Genomic DNA, 15,480 nt, shown 5'->3' on the forward strand with positions numbered 1-15,480 from the left:
ACTACTTCAGAAACCATATTAAATATAATATATATATTATTTCATCCAATTTGTTCCTTTATTACATTTTATAATTGTTCATAATGTTTAATTTTTTTTTTATAAGGAAGACCATTACTTATAATTAGTAATTAAAAATATTACGTGCTCAATTTGTACCTATAAACTTTTATGGATTTCGTTCAGTGTTCAACGATCATATGACCTAAGAATTTAAAAAATACATTAAATATAAATTATTTTAAATTTTATTTCAGTTTTCATAATCAATTTTCAATTATCAATTTTTTAAAACGATTTAAATCGTATTAAATACTATTTCATTGGACTATCTTTTCCCTGGTGTATTTATCCAATTGAAAATGCAGAAGTTTTAATTAAAATGGACTGGACACAAAAGTCATACTATTCTTTAACAAGATTAAAAAAAAATGCATATCTCTTAATTATATAACAATTTTAAAGCAAATTAAACATATATATATATATATTTATATATGTGTGTGTGTGTGTGTATATGTCTGATTTATTTTTTAACCCACTAAATCAATAGATAAATTTAGAATGATTTATTTTTAACATGTCTTTTGAAAATTTATATTAGGTATATTGAAAATATCTTCTTCTTCTTCTTTCTCTTGGCTTTTCTCTCTTAATTTACTATACGGAGTGTCGTCCAGAAGCCATTTTTGTTTTTATTTTATTCATTTCCAGATCTCTCGTAGTTAGACTTATTTTACACTCACTGGTCGTCACCTCGGTGCAACCTCAACTGAATCGTTTTTTTTGTGACAGTCGTGAGTAGGAACATCGTTCATATATCATATAACATCACGTTCTTCAAAGAAATTGAATTGAAAATGTAATAATATAATACATTAACGTGAATTGTATAAATATATTAATATGTGCATGCATGTTTTATACAACTTATTATTACAATAATGTGTTGAAATACTTTTTTATAACAATACATATTATAGACTTTCAAAATTCTGATTATTTCACTATCAATCGTCTCAGAAATTTTTATCCAAAGAATAATCCACGGGAGAGTGTCCATTGGTACCTATAATACATTTTCATAGTATTCGTTATATTATGTTTTCAATTTGAGTGTAGATAATACACAAATTTTATAATTTGCGTTACAGTTTCAATGGAAACTATACGATAACAAAAACGAAATTAGTATAATAACGTTATAATTTGGCGATATTTTAGATTTCCCCTGGTAAATAATTTAATACATAATTATTTTATCAGTAAAGAAAAAAAAACAACCGGAAAAATCTAGATAAATTTTTTTTCATTATTGGATGTTTCGTAAGGTTACCGTTAACAATCAATGACTATGTTTCTAAATAACTATGTTACCATAGCAACCTCGTTGATATACTTTTTTAATCATAATTTTAAAATAATATATTATTATATGATACAATTATTTTCTATTCAACAAAGAAAATATCAAGTAGTGCGCTATGTATTTTTGTTCCTTGCTTCGCTGTATATATATGTATTATATATAATGTTATATTTGGTGAATATATTATGTTTAAATGAAAATATAACACTGCACATCATACATAATCATAGTGGAGATTCTTAATAAGTCATCAGTTATCTGTGGGTGAGCAACTATTCTTACTATTCTGACTATTCTTAGTCTGTTGAAAACCGTTTCGAAAAATTGCAACTCTACGTATGCCAGTGATCAATAGTAGGTTTTATTTTATTTATTCATTTTTTTTATTTTATAATAATATGATTCATCATTATTGTAAAGCGCCTAGTAATTTTTATTTTTTGTATAATATCATGAAAGATTATGATCAAAATGTTGTATCCGGTGGTCGAGTATGCTGTATTCTGGACATAGATATAGAACTTTTCGTTAGTGATAAATAAATATATTGCTTTCGAATCAATAATAATATAATACCTACCAACAACTAATAAACAGCTTTTAATAAAGTATATAATAATAATTATCTTATCTGCTATACATACGTATACGTATGCCCAATTTGTCTCGTTATATCACTTTTCCAGTGTATTGCTACCAGATTATTGGTAAAGAAGATATATTATACTAATATTTTATTTCAATGTATTACGTTAAATTCTACTTGGTATAATTAAGTATCTCGTCTTGTATTATTAATATCAAAATCCTCTCATATTCCTTGGTTTTATATTAATTTGTCGAATGGCACTGATACACAGTACCACAGATATACAACATTTTAATAGTTACTACCACGTAGCTATTGATTTTAATAAAATAAATGTATTAATATTGTCTGGAGCTTGATAATTTTAATATACGTATACCAGCAATATTTCATATAAGTCTTAATAAATAAAATCAATATTATGACAGTAGATACTTAATAAATTCCTGCATAAAATATTATACATAATATTATATAAAAAAAAAATTGACTGCAGATACTTTAAAATATAATAAAGAAACGTAATATAAGTATGTATACTGTAATATTAATGAATAGAAAAATTATCATAATATTCTTAACTTTATGAGTTATTAGAATTAAAAAAAAAATGTTCATTAACTACTTAAAATATGTACACATATTTATTATCCCGTTAAACCTTTAAAATACATAATACTTAGAATGCAATCAATTTAAAGTAGATATCCTGTAAAACTAATCTTAAGGAGAAATCGTATTAAATGAATTAGGCATTGGTCGGGCAAGAGGGCTCTTTGAGATAAAGGGAAAAGCATTCAGCACATTTTAGTTCAAGTCAAAATGAACATTTGAGTTTTTCTAAGAAAATCCCATTTCTCCCAATTATCGTTACCTATAAGAGACATCTGTAGAAAATTTTTTAATTCGATTGATCCAATATTGAAAGAAACGTAAAAGAGAAATTGTTACCTTAAATTTCCAGTCGTATTTTATTTGTATAATTTAAATTTAAAGATGTATTTTAAAATATTTTCAATTTATTTCTGTGTTTAGTCCATAACTTCAAAATTAAAATATATTAAATAGTTTTCTTTTGGCAAATGATGGTTTAAAGGAAGAGTAACGGCTTAAAACTTGTTTTCAATTTCTACAAACGAAATCGGGTGCAAACATATTTAAGCGATGAGCAAATAATATAAGGTATGTGGTTTAATGGTTCCTCGAATAGCTTAACCACGTTATATTACACTTCAAAAGAATAAAGTTAATAAAGTTTTAAACAAATGCTTCTAACTTGTCTATTTTATAGTAAAAACAAAATCCCAAGTAAACATCACGAAGTTGTTTAACTAAAAATAATGTTGGGGTTTCAACAAAATAAAATGTAATAAAACACCGATATTATTATTAGAAAATTCACCTTTGGTAAGTTGTACAAACATAATAACAAAGAAATAAAATGTAGATACATGAGTTTCTTTTAACTCTAATATATGTTTTATTTAAATAAAATAATATATAATAGGTACCTACTTAAAATAATTCTCTAGGTATAGAGAAAAGATAACAAAATGTATCAAGATAATTAAAAAACAGATTTTCTAAATTTAGATTTTAACTATAGTTATTATATTAATAATTATAGTTTATTCTATAAATGTTAATTAAAAAAATATCAATAAACAGTTTGTAAGATCTATAACATAATTTTTAAGCTTAATTATTCAAGAATGTGATTTGAGTAAAAATTAAAAATACATAATATATCCATTATTGGCTATGAGCGTTACCATGTAAACCGTTTGTAAGCCATTTTGGTGTTTGAAATGGTCTTGGGATTTCTTAAATTGGCTTTCATGTTTCTCCAGAGACGTCCTATCAAGCAATAAATCAACTTTGTTCATCGAAGAAAATAGCATTTTCATCAATGTGTTAGTTCTATAAAAATCATTCACTGGTCACGATTTTGGCCTTTAATAAGCAACATGACATCAATGTTTAAACCCAATGAAATTTATATGACAGCTTTTATCATACTAATAACATTTTTTTTTTAATTTTTAACCACATACTTTTTTTATTTGTATTCAATACTCCTTTTCTGTAAATCATAAACTTTACAAATAATAACGTACATGATTTTATTAATAAACGTATATTATTAAATACTTGTATTTGACTAATTAGTTTATAAAAAAACCACTATATTATAACTATATAAATGTAATATTTTTTCAAGATAATACATTTTTAGTGCTAAGCATATTATAACAGATATTTATATAGTTTGACGTAAAATATTTTATAAAATGATACAGCAATGGAAATTAAATACAATAAATTATAATAATAATAATTTATCAGATACTCATTAGGGACTTACTCTACTTATCTCTTTATTTGATCATTATTTATACTAAATATCTATATTGATAATATCAACCAATAATTAAATATAATATATATTTTAAAGAAAAACAATTTAAATCGAGAAGACTGATGAAAAAAATAAAACTTATACACGTTAAATATGTTTGTTATTTTAAAACTATTCTTTAATTCAATTTTATTGTTCTTTAATTTTTCTCTTCGCGCAACGTACCTTTAGAACTTAAAAACAATTGATTCCAAATTTCAAATATACAACTTTTGCTTTCTAATGTAATGACTGTCAGTTAGATTTTAACATGATTTTTTATTTATTCTCTTCAACTTTTAAAATAAAAAATAAAAAAAACAAATAAGGCAACACATTACAATTTACAGATAATATGCTGACTCTTAGAAACTATGCCCAATCAACGTGCTTCGTTGTCATCACTTAGCATATAGTACCAATAATAGACTTCTATGAATGTCGACGTAGACAAAATATTATGTATTACTATTACACTATGCCTCACTAACCTAGACACGTTGGTATCAAATATTCCCCAAAAAAATTTGGTTCAACTACTAGATATATAGCAAATAAAACTAGTTATCAAAATAAAAAAAAGTTATAGAATTTAAGAACATTAATGACTTTACAAAAACATTATAATTTTTAGCTTTAATTTGATAAAATATTAAAAGATTAATAAGCTGCGATCTGATTTCTCATATAGAATAAAATAATAATTATTTTATTTAATTATTAAATCTATAATAATTTACACTTTTGTGAGGTTATATTTATTTATCTTTTGTTTTGTTTTATTTAAAAAAAATACGATTTAATATACAATTAACGAGTATAAATACAATAAAAATGTATATTAACAATATGTGTTTTTATCTTGGATTTTTCTGAGAGAAATCTCATTGGATGCATTTTTACTAATAATACAAATTTACTGTATTAAGCTAAGTTATTGTATTTATTATAATTTTTTTTTTGATATTATTATAGTATAAAAAACAATTTTCATTTTTATATTTATAAATTTTTTAACAGACATAATTAAATCTATCAATTTAAAAAATAATCTAACTTAACTTTCATTATTAAAATAGTGTTCATTATCAATTTTAAGTAGTCGAAATTTAATTTAAAACAATACAATTATTATGCATATGTATGTTTTGTTTTAATTTATTTATACGTAGGTACTCGAGTGGACAAATAGATTATTATGATATTATTAAATAATTCAAAAAGAATATAAAATATTCTATATTCAAAATCATTTTTAATGTATTTATATATCGTCTCATAATAATCGTATGTTTATTTTTGTTACAACATATCTATTTATTGTATAAAATACACAAAATGCAAATAAATAGTACTTTTACATAACAAAATTATTATTATATTCAAATAAAATGTTGGTTATGTCAAAATGAATTTTTATATTTTGAGCTAGTTATTACAAAATAAATAAACGAAATTTACATATTTTTAATTCAATCACTATAAAAAAAAATATTACCGACATTAATACTATAAAGTATTCAATAATATAATATATTTCTAAAATAGGAAAAATATATAAAGACGATTATGTATCCTTGAGTTAAAATTTAACACACTAATAATAATAAGGTTTTAAGGACGGGGAATGGTATACATCAAATAATTATTTTTATAGTTATTTTAATCCTATAAAATAAATACCACCACGTGTAGTGGTGTGGCGTTTAGTTGTCAGTAGTCTAAACGATCACTAAAAATTAAACCTACTATGCACATCCTCACTATGCATGCGATGAAACTAATTGTAATATTGTTTTTCTTGTTTACCACACTCACTTTGTAAAATTATCATCTTTATCATGATTATCACTGACTATACAAGAATTAAGAATATAAATATGATTTATTAAAATTATTTAAATAATTAATTATAATAACTAAATAATGAACATCGACTGTTGAGTAATAATAGTTCAAAATTGAAAATCAATGAGCGGTGGTGGTCAATATCAGTCCCAGTATTGTATCAACCTAATAGAGTAAATAATATGTTGATTAAAACCATGATTGGTCTGGTCGTATAATATTATATTTGTAATTTGCTTATATTTCAGTACCATTACCCCTTATACTATGCCATACAGTGTTACTTTTATTCCATAAATTGTAATAGTCTAATAAACAAAATAGGAAAGGAAATTGGAATCGCTTTCACTCATCATGTTTCTCATATTTATCGAAAATACATTGTTGTACTTACTAAAAATTCATTTATTGGAGTTTCGAGGGATATTTTACTGAGTCTCTCGGCTTGTTATCTTCCGACCACCGAAACGCCGGAACAAACAATGTTATTTTTAGATAATAAATAACAACATTTTATAAAAATAATTTTATAATGCAATCAAAAAAATGTAATAATATATAATTTTATATTACTAGAGCTTAAATTAAATTTTAATTTAGTAATTTTAAAATATAAACATAACGTTTTATAACTGAAATTGTAAGTAACGCTTACATTGCTTATATGCACAATGCTCGCCACGCTACTGACTCCGCGTATATTTTAGATACGGCTCATGGTGTGATTTTAAGACTTCACGTATAAAACGTGACTTGTATTCACGGAAAATAATTGTCTGACAACATTTTTTAGAGCATCAAAATTATTCATTTTTGAAGCTCTACGAATAATAAACAAAAAATATTATAGTCATATAAAGTTGTAAGTTTTCAACATTATTATAGTAAGATTTTTTTTTTATAGTGTATATTATACTAATAAGTATGATTTTAAATTATTTAACTCATTATTCTCAGCGAATTCACATTTATGAAATTTAAAATAAACAATAAAACCTTTTTCAAATAATTATTATTAATGTATAATAATTCAGGAACAATCTACCAGTTAATCAATTTTATATTTGAATACAAAGGCGAATGAACATAAAAAAATATGTAATCACTAGTAACATAACATTTTCGCCAAAGATTATAGCTATTAACATAATACGTAAATACGGTAACGGTATTAGTGGGATTGCCGATTAGAGGTAAGAACAAATTTATCTAATAATAGTTATCAACCCTCAATTATGTAATGATATCCTCTGCAATATTTGCTTAAAGGTTTAGAAGGGTGTCCATTGGCTAATACCTTTATATGCTTGTTGCTAATGTTCTACATGTACGTTGATAATCGTTGGGTTCTATCAGACATGTTTAATGTATATTATATCTAACAAAAACAGACCCTTTGATAATTAAAAAAAAAAATTTTATTTTACGCATTTATTGCAGTATTTATGTAAGATAAAATCCACTACCACACATGAAGAAACGTATTTTTTCAAGTTGTATTTGAATTTAGTTTTTAATACTGTTTAGAATTGATAATAACTTTTTTACTAAAACTATATTGATCCTTAACAATCATACAATTTAGTGTAAAGTAATTTATTATACTCATATATTGTACTGTAATTTTTTTTATCAACATAAATAACATTTATATAATTTTTGTTATTTACAAAAATATAATTGTAACTCAACAAGGAATAATATAACTAAAATCATTTTGTAAAGATACAATTATTAGTAACCTAGTAAGATGTAGAATTTGATAGTATCTAAAATTAATTTTTATTTTCTCTATAGTTTCTCTGAGTGTAAGGAATAACTACTATCATCAACCATTAAAATTTTTAAAAATTTAAGCCAGCATATTTTTTATCAAACTCCGTTCAAAATAATTTTTAGAGTTAATATCAGTAATATCAGAAATTCATAGCATACTAACATACCAGTTCCTTGTACTTAAGTGAATAAGACTTGATAGCCAGATTTCCTTATACTATTAACATATTCAAGTTGTTTATTAATAGTAAGTTGTTGGCTTTAATAATATAATATTATTTGGAATTTTATTTTATCAGTATGTTACATGTCATGGATTTGTATGCAGCTGTAATATTACACAATTGTAACGTATTATAAGTTATTGGCTTATTGAATTATAAAATTATACAACAAATTTATCAATAATAAAAAAACAAGTAAGTGCAATATTTTATTGTGTACTTGTAACTGCATATTAATTTTATTATTAAAATGAACATGTAATATTCTTTAAACTATTTTATTAAAAACCAATAGCATATTTCAACAATACAATAAACGTGAAAATAATCTAGATACATGTGTGATCCAATTAATATGTTATACTTATTCATATAATATAAAACGTAATATTATGGCTTTGTAAACAGTTGATTTCCTAATAAATGTATGTAGATAGAGTGATATAAAGTAAAAAAAAATTACCGAATACCAATAAAACAAGCACATGTACATTGATTTAAACGTAAATTAATTATGTTTTATTATTACTGACACAATAATAATTGTAATTAATTTATCATTGAGATAAATACACGATTGTTTTAGAACATTTTTATTTTGTAATAATGTTAAAATTGTAATAACGATATAATAATGACCAATATTAGCAAATTGACATTTTAGTTATCGTTTTAATTTAAAATACATTTAAATAGGTATTCAAAGATTTTTATTCATAAATAAAAAAATAATTATATTTAAACGATGTAACTTGCTTAAAACTGAAATTATAATCTAGTACTCATGTATTGTATAACATAATAAATCTGTAAGTATTCTTTTATTTACTTGCATAGCTTATCCTAAAGAGTTCTTAAAGTGTAAAATATAAAAAAATTATTACTATTGTACTTTAAATTCTATTGTGCAATGTAGAGAAATATAATTATACGTATTAGTATTATTTGTACCAAGAAACACTTTAAGAATTTATGAAAATTAAAAATAAGAAAATAGGGAAGCACAAATATAATGCCTAAAAATATATCACATAATATAATAAGTTATGATTCATAACTATATAAACTTAATTGGTTGAATTTCCAAACATATAGAAAATATTTATAAAATATATAACAAGACACGTAAAATTCAATATATTATGTAAGAATAAAATCATCTAAATAGAAGTCAGAATATAATAGTTTAAGTATAATAAAATTAATTTACCCAGATATTACAAAAGAAATAGATTCCTAAAAATATTACTTGTATTAATTTTATAAAACAGTTAAAAGTTCATATAATAAGTATAAATAGTTATTGTACATAATATAATCACACTAAAACTTAAATAAAACTAAAACTTTAATTTCATCTACAAAATAAATTAAAAATTATCGCAATTTTGATGACGTGCTTCCAAATTCTAACTTTAAATGATTAAAAGAATTAATATGGATTTACGCTAAACTTTTTGTTTTAGTTGTTATAAGAACTTCTTTGCTCTTATCTTGACAAGGCATAAACGCTTTTATTAACGGAAAAATACTATAAAAAAGTCGAAAATTTCAAATGCGTATAAAAAACTAGCTCAAAAAGAGCTAAAATAGTTTTAAAATTTCATCATGTCTAATAAATGCTAATATTAAAATTTGGTGGAAATTACAAGTATCTACAGTTAAATTATAGTAAAATGACAAAATGGATTTTATTAGGAACTAATGTGTGTGTATTTTTTTTTTTACTTTGGATCCTGGAAAGAGTCTCCTGCCTTTTCATTTCCCCCCAGACAAAATACCAACTAAATGTAATTTAATATTGGAAAAAACTCCAAAAATTGAAGATGGAAGCATTTTCATTGCCCCATACGGTGATGCTGAAAACAAAAATACAAAATTAAATAAAAAAAAAATCAGTGTAAAACCTATACACATTTATCGCTCCTCTCAGAATCTAAAATACGAATATAACTTTTTGATTGAAAATTTAAATCAAATTTTGCCTTGCAATTTATTGAAAGTATTGTACAATAAGTTTATTGATGAAAAAAAAACAAATAAACTAAAGACAAATAAAAATGTTAATTACCATAAGTTCTCCCCTACACCAATTTCTAAAACTTTTTTTTCAGGCTACGGCCTTGACTGAAACGAAATATGCATTTTTAAAATATTACATTTTAAATTTAATTAACAACAATTACTAAATATGAAAAATGTCTTTATAGATTAATTTATTATAAGTACATATAATATATATAAAAATTCATTCTAGCTCACGTCTATTCCTTTTCCTGCCACATTCTGATTATGATAAATAAATAATTTTACAATATCCAACATTTTTTTTCTCAGTAAATTGCTGTTTTTTTCATATATTATATTGGTTTCTTTTCTTTCTTTATTTCATTTTCTTTTTATCTCCTAATTTTAATAATTCACATCACTTATTTTCATTGTGTTTAGCATTCTATTAACTGTCAAAACAAATACCATATCTGATGATATTTCAATAAAAACAATTATATTACTAAAAAAAAAAAAAACACTTTATTGAACATTGTGATATCTAAAGTATTTATAACATTTTTAAATATTACTTGTATTATTTTTATTTTGTTATTGAGTGACGCGTAACAATAATAAATTAGTATAATATAATAAATTATTCTGTATTTCAATTTAACTGTATTTTTTTAAACTTATTTTATATTTTTGACCTAATTTATTGCATTTATAATATACTTATCTTAAAAATATTATTCGATTCTATTATTACATCATCTATAACATGCTATAGAAGTACGAGTACATAAATTATAAAAAATATTACTGAAATAAAACTGTATTAGGGTTAAGTACTTAAGTACATACAATACGATAACACGAATTGTTAAATAAAATAAATAGTGTTTTAAGTTTATAAATTCCTAACAACTTATTACAACTGTGTACATTATGATGGCAAATCGAGGGGTTGTAATAATGTTGTAAGTACATTACTTTTAAGGCAACAACAATTAAATATTATGAATATGAAGCACAAAAATAAATTAAGTTTATAGTTTATATGTTTTTCCTTAAGATAATGACAACATTTTATATGAATTTAAATTTTTTATTTTAAACTCAAAGAGGTACGAATAAGCTTTCAGACACTAAAAACTCTAAAAGTTTCATATAGTGCTCTAATGGCATTGTAGGTATATCAGAAGTTTAAAATGGAAAAAATTTCATTTTATTTTATTATTATATGTATTTTTGTCACTGTCAGATAAAAAATACCTCTAAAAGTTACATATACCTACATCATTGATATAATTGGTTTTTCTAAAAAAATACACATTTTCGAGTTTTTTTAGTTGAATATGTATCATAATAATATATAATTTAAAATATTTTTATCAGCATACAATTGTAAAACCATTAAAACTTGATTAATTTACCAATTTTAATTTAATTTTAATAATAAGAAATTATAAGGTGGTTATCCCAAGCGTTAACACGTAATCTATAACACATTTTTTTATTTATTTATACATTTTTTTTTCATTAGTTATAGTTAAAACTTAAAACTTAAAACGGCCTCTTCACATTATTATAGAAGATGTTATACAGAATGGATTTAATAAAAGTCTGTTTAAAATAACGATTGTTTTTCTTTAAATTTACAAGGAATAGAAAATATGATTATAGGCTTTAAACATACCTACTCGAATATTATTACTATAACCGACAATCAGTGCAGTGGTTTAGCCAAGGAGGCGGGGCTAAAGGGGCTATAGCCCACCCCCTCCCTCCCTTAGCCCGTATTTTTTATATTGTTATGAAATATTTAAATTTAAATATGGAAATTATTGTCTTAAAATTTTAATTATTTAAAATAGTATATATGTTTACGGCAAATCAACGTTAATATGTTATCAGTATTTTTATTTTGGTCTTTGTTTTTTATTTTCAATAACTCAAGTTAAAAGTATTAAAAAAAAAAAAAAAAAAACTATTGATGTTTAAATCGAATGATTACTTATATAATAATTTATTACCCATTTAAAGATGAATTTTATTCTTAGGCTTATTAAATTTTAAAATAAATAAGGTAAAATCTGACCGTTACACTAGTTTTGTGGTATTTGCGAGAATCAAGTATTATAATTAAAATGTAAGATACAGATCGAAATATACATCGAATGAATATATTTATTTTATTATAACATGAAGTATTGCTTTGAACTTGCAATGGCACACTTAAATAGTGAAACACTATTATTGACGCTAAATGACAAAAAAAAAAAAAAAAAAAAGTTGGAGATAAGTCCGAGTAAGATTACTCATGTCTACGCTAGCCTTAACGCGTCCGAACAAGATTGTGGAAAGTCGAAGTGTTTGATATGAAAGCAACAATTAATCCAATTAATCATGGTATTTGAAAAATAATTGTGAGCGAAGCGTCTCAGTAATAGCGGTACCAGCACCGGGCAGCTTAAATGTCTTAATTTCGGTTTCATTAAATTCAAAAACATCATCTTTAATATTAATTATAAAAATAATATGTTATACTGTAAGACCGGTATTTATTACGGATACCCGTCGGCATAAAATGGTGTGGATAAATCGTTCGCTAAAAACTTAACAAAAAATAAAAAATGTGTACGTAAACAAACGCAGAACCGACCTGTCCGCGGTTTAGGAATCCGTGTTTCCTGGCCACCCTGTCCGCCTGCAGTCCGTGGTCGCCACCCACGCTGGCCACTCGGACGGCGAACTGGTTGGTGTAGTGCGCGGCCGCGTCGTTGTCGGCGGCGACGGCGATAATCCACACCGGAACCAACAGCAGCATTGCGGCCGTCGGGCCGAGACGTCGACGGTGGCGATGGGCGTTCGGCGCCATCGCTGTGGCGTGTGCTACTGGTGGCGGTGGTGGTCGCGCGCGCGTCCGTTTTCGTCGCACCGCCGGCGAGTCGTCGTTGTCGTCGTCCACGGGTGCGCGCCCTACGCGGTGGCGGCGGCGGTCAGCGGGTCGTGTGACTACGCCGCCGTCACCGTCGTTACCCATCAAACATTCATATCCACAACACGCGTCTTCCTTCGACAACCGCCCGCCCCGTCGAAGGGTGTTAGGGGCAATCGGTCGGAAAAAAAAGAAGAAAAAAAATTACAAAAAGTATAGAGCATATGGACGGTGCGGGCGAACAGAAGTCTCTCTACGCGAGGGACGAACGAGACGGCGGATAAAACGCGCGATGAGGAAATAGAAAAACGGTTAGGTGCACATATTGTATTATATAGACCAAATGACTTACGATAGCTTACGGATGTAGCGTCGTCGTAGTCGTCGTAATAGTAATATGACAAATGCAATGTACCCGGTCGTCCTACACCATATCCGCCGACCCGATTTCCACGATATTGCATTATGCAAAACGAAGATGTCGAACGATTTATACTCGCGCTCCACGTCCGCTACGACGACGATTCCTATGTTTCCTACATACATATTATATATATATGTGTGTGTGTGTTGGAAGCTAGTTTCGAGAAGAAAAAAATTACTCCGAGAATAGTTGAGTTTATATACCTACTCCGGAGACTCGCGTGTCTCGATGTTCATAACAATATGATATATTGCAATTTGTGTCCAAGTTTATTTCCGTCCCGTCTTCCCATGCGGTGGCCGTGTTTACGTAATTATATTGAAATAATAAAAAGTAGTTGAACGTACATCTTCGCATAATGTTAAACATTGTTGCCCAATCGAAAAAAGTCAACATTAAAAGCATAGTATATATTTTTATTGCTGGGACTACATGTATTTTACAGTTTAAAAAAGGCGAAGAATATATTTTAAATAAAAAACGAAAAATAAATATTATTGTGTTCATTTCGTGAAATAAATACAAATTTAGAAACAAAATAATGTTGTTGTCGTTTTTTTTTTAACAATATTTAAAAATTAACTAACCCGAGTTAGTTCCAGCTGTTACGTTGTAATTTTTTTTCAAACCAAAGGCTCAACTGTTACAGACATTTTACTATAACTATAGCGGTGATGATCAAACAATACAATTATGGCGTGCATGGTAAAGGAAGCTAAAATGGGTACTTTGCCAACGTCTAAACAGTAAATGCCTACATCTAACGACGTATCTGCGGGTTGTTCAAACAATATTGTTAAGCCAGGGTAAAAAAGAATATATAATTGTATGAAACAATTTCACCACCCAGATACCATGAACAATATAATAATATTGTATAATACTATAATATATTGCCTCCGTAGTATTTGTTATGTTGATATAAAACAAAATTTAACACAGATGTAGATCAGAAAATATCGATGGACAATCTTATAAAAACCACGTGAGTGATAGTTCCTTTTATTTTTAAATGAACATTTTAATGATTCAGATAATCGATGTTATAATTTAGGACCCGAAGATGTTGGTGATCGTGTTGTTCAATTTCCTAATTAAAAATGATCATTTTTTATTCAATATTAGAAATTAGAAATTAGAACGCTGCTGTGTAATTTAAATCGATCATTAAACAGTGTTCCTCCGAGCATAATAATTATTACATCTGAAATAACGCTTTCCCGCGATTTGCTTTCATGAGGTTATTAAAAATTAAACGATAAATTAGTTTGATGAAGTACAATACCAATACCTATTACTTAAGCATTTTGGCTTTATTATTTATCAGCTAACTTTATACAACTGTACAAATACACGCGTATTACCCTATTATCTACTATAATTTACTTGTCCTACATTATAAATATGATTATGCATTCTGCAGACACGGAGAAAACTTATACTATTTTAAATTAATAATATATTTTTATTATCAAAATTTAACATATATTTATAAGTTAACTATACCAAATTACATAAAATAACTGACATATATTAAACTGATATTAACACTTTAAAACTTAAATATAAATTATGTATGCATTTTTTTACTTAAATGTATAAACATTATAATTTTATTATAGTGAAATATTTTCGTTATATAATTAAATATTATAAGTAACAAGATTAATATTATTTCACTTTACAAAATATCTTGATTATGCAAAATAAAGGTTACAACTTATAATCAACAGACATACATGCAAAATATGTATACTTAATAATTTAAATTATTTAACCGGTAAATGCACCTAATATAAATTATAAAATATGTAATAGGTAAAATAGATAATATACTTAATTTATACAATGTGCACAGTGATTAAAGAATTTTCACTTTGTGATGATGTGATCATACAGGTAACAAATGCGTGTAAATT

General features: G+C 25.5%; 2 protein-coding genes across 5 annotated transcripts in view; one reads left to right on the forward strand and one right to left on the reverse strand.

Annotated features, from left to right (window-relative positions):
* Positions 1 to 13,257, reverse strand: part of LOC132923046 (uncharacterized) — a 107,694-nt gene extending 94,437 nt beyond the window's left edge. For all 3 annotated transcript variants that reach the window (XM_060986843.1, XM_060986844.1, XM_060986842.1), the window contains exon 1: positions 12,862 to 13,257. In XM_060986843.1, the coding sequence (XP_060842826.1) occupies positions 12,862 to 13,242 (381 nt within the window). In that variant the 5' untranslated portion in view covers positions 13,243 to 13,257. The remainder of the gene's footprint in view (positions 1 to 12,861) is intronic.
* The window catches only part of LOC132923052 (aquaporin AQPAe.a), a 478,481-nt gene that overhangs the window by 398,508 nt on the left and 64,493 nt on the right, over positions 1 to 15,480 (forward strand). The window lies entirely within an intron of this gene.

The sequence above is a fragment of the Rhopalosiphum padi genome, chromosome 2, assembly GCF_020882245.1.
Source record: "Rhopalosiphum padi isolate XX-2018 chromosome 2, ASM2088224v1, whole genome shotgun sequence".
Taxonomy (NCBI): domain Eukaryota; kingdom Metazoa; phylum Arthropoda; class Insecta; order Hemiptera; family Aphididae; genus Rhopalosiphum; species Rhopalosiphum padi.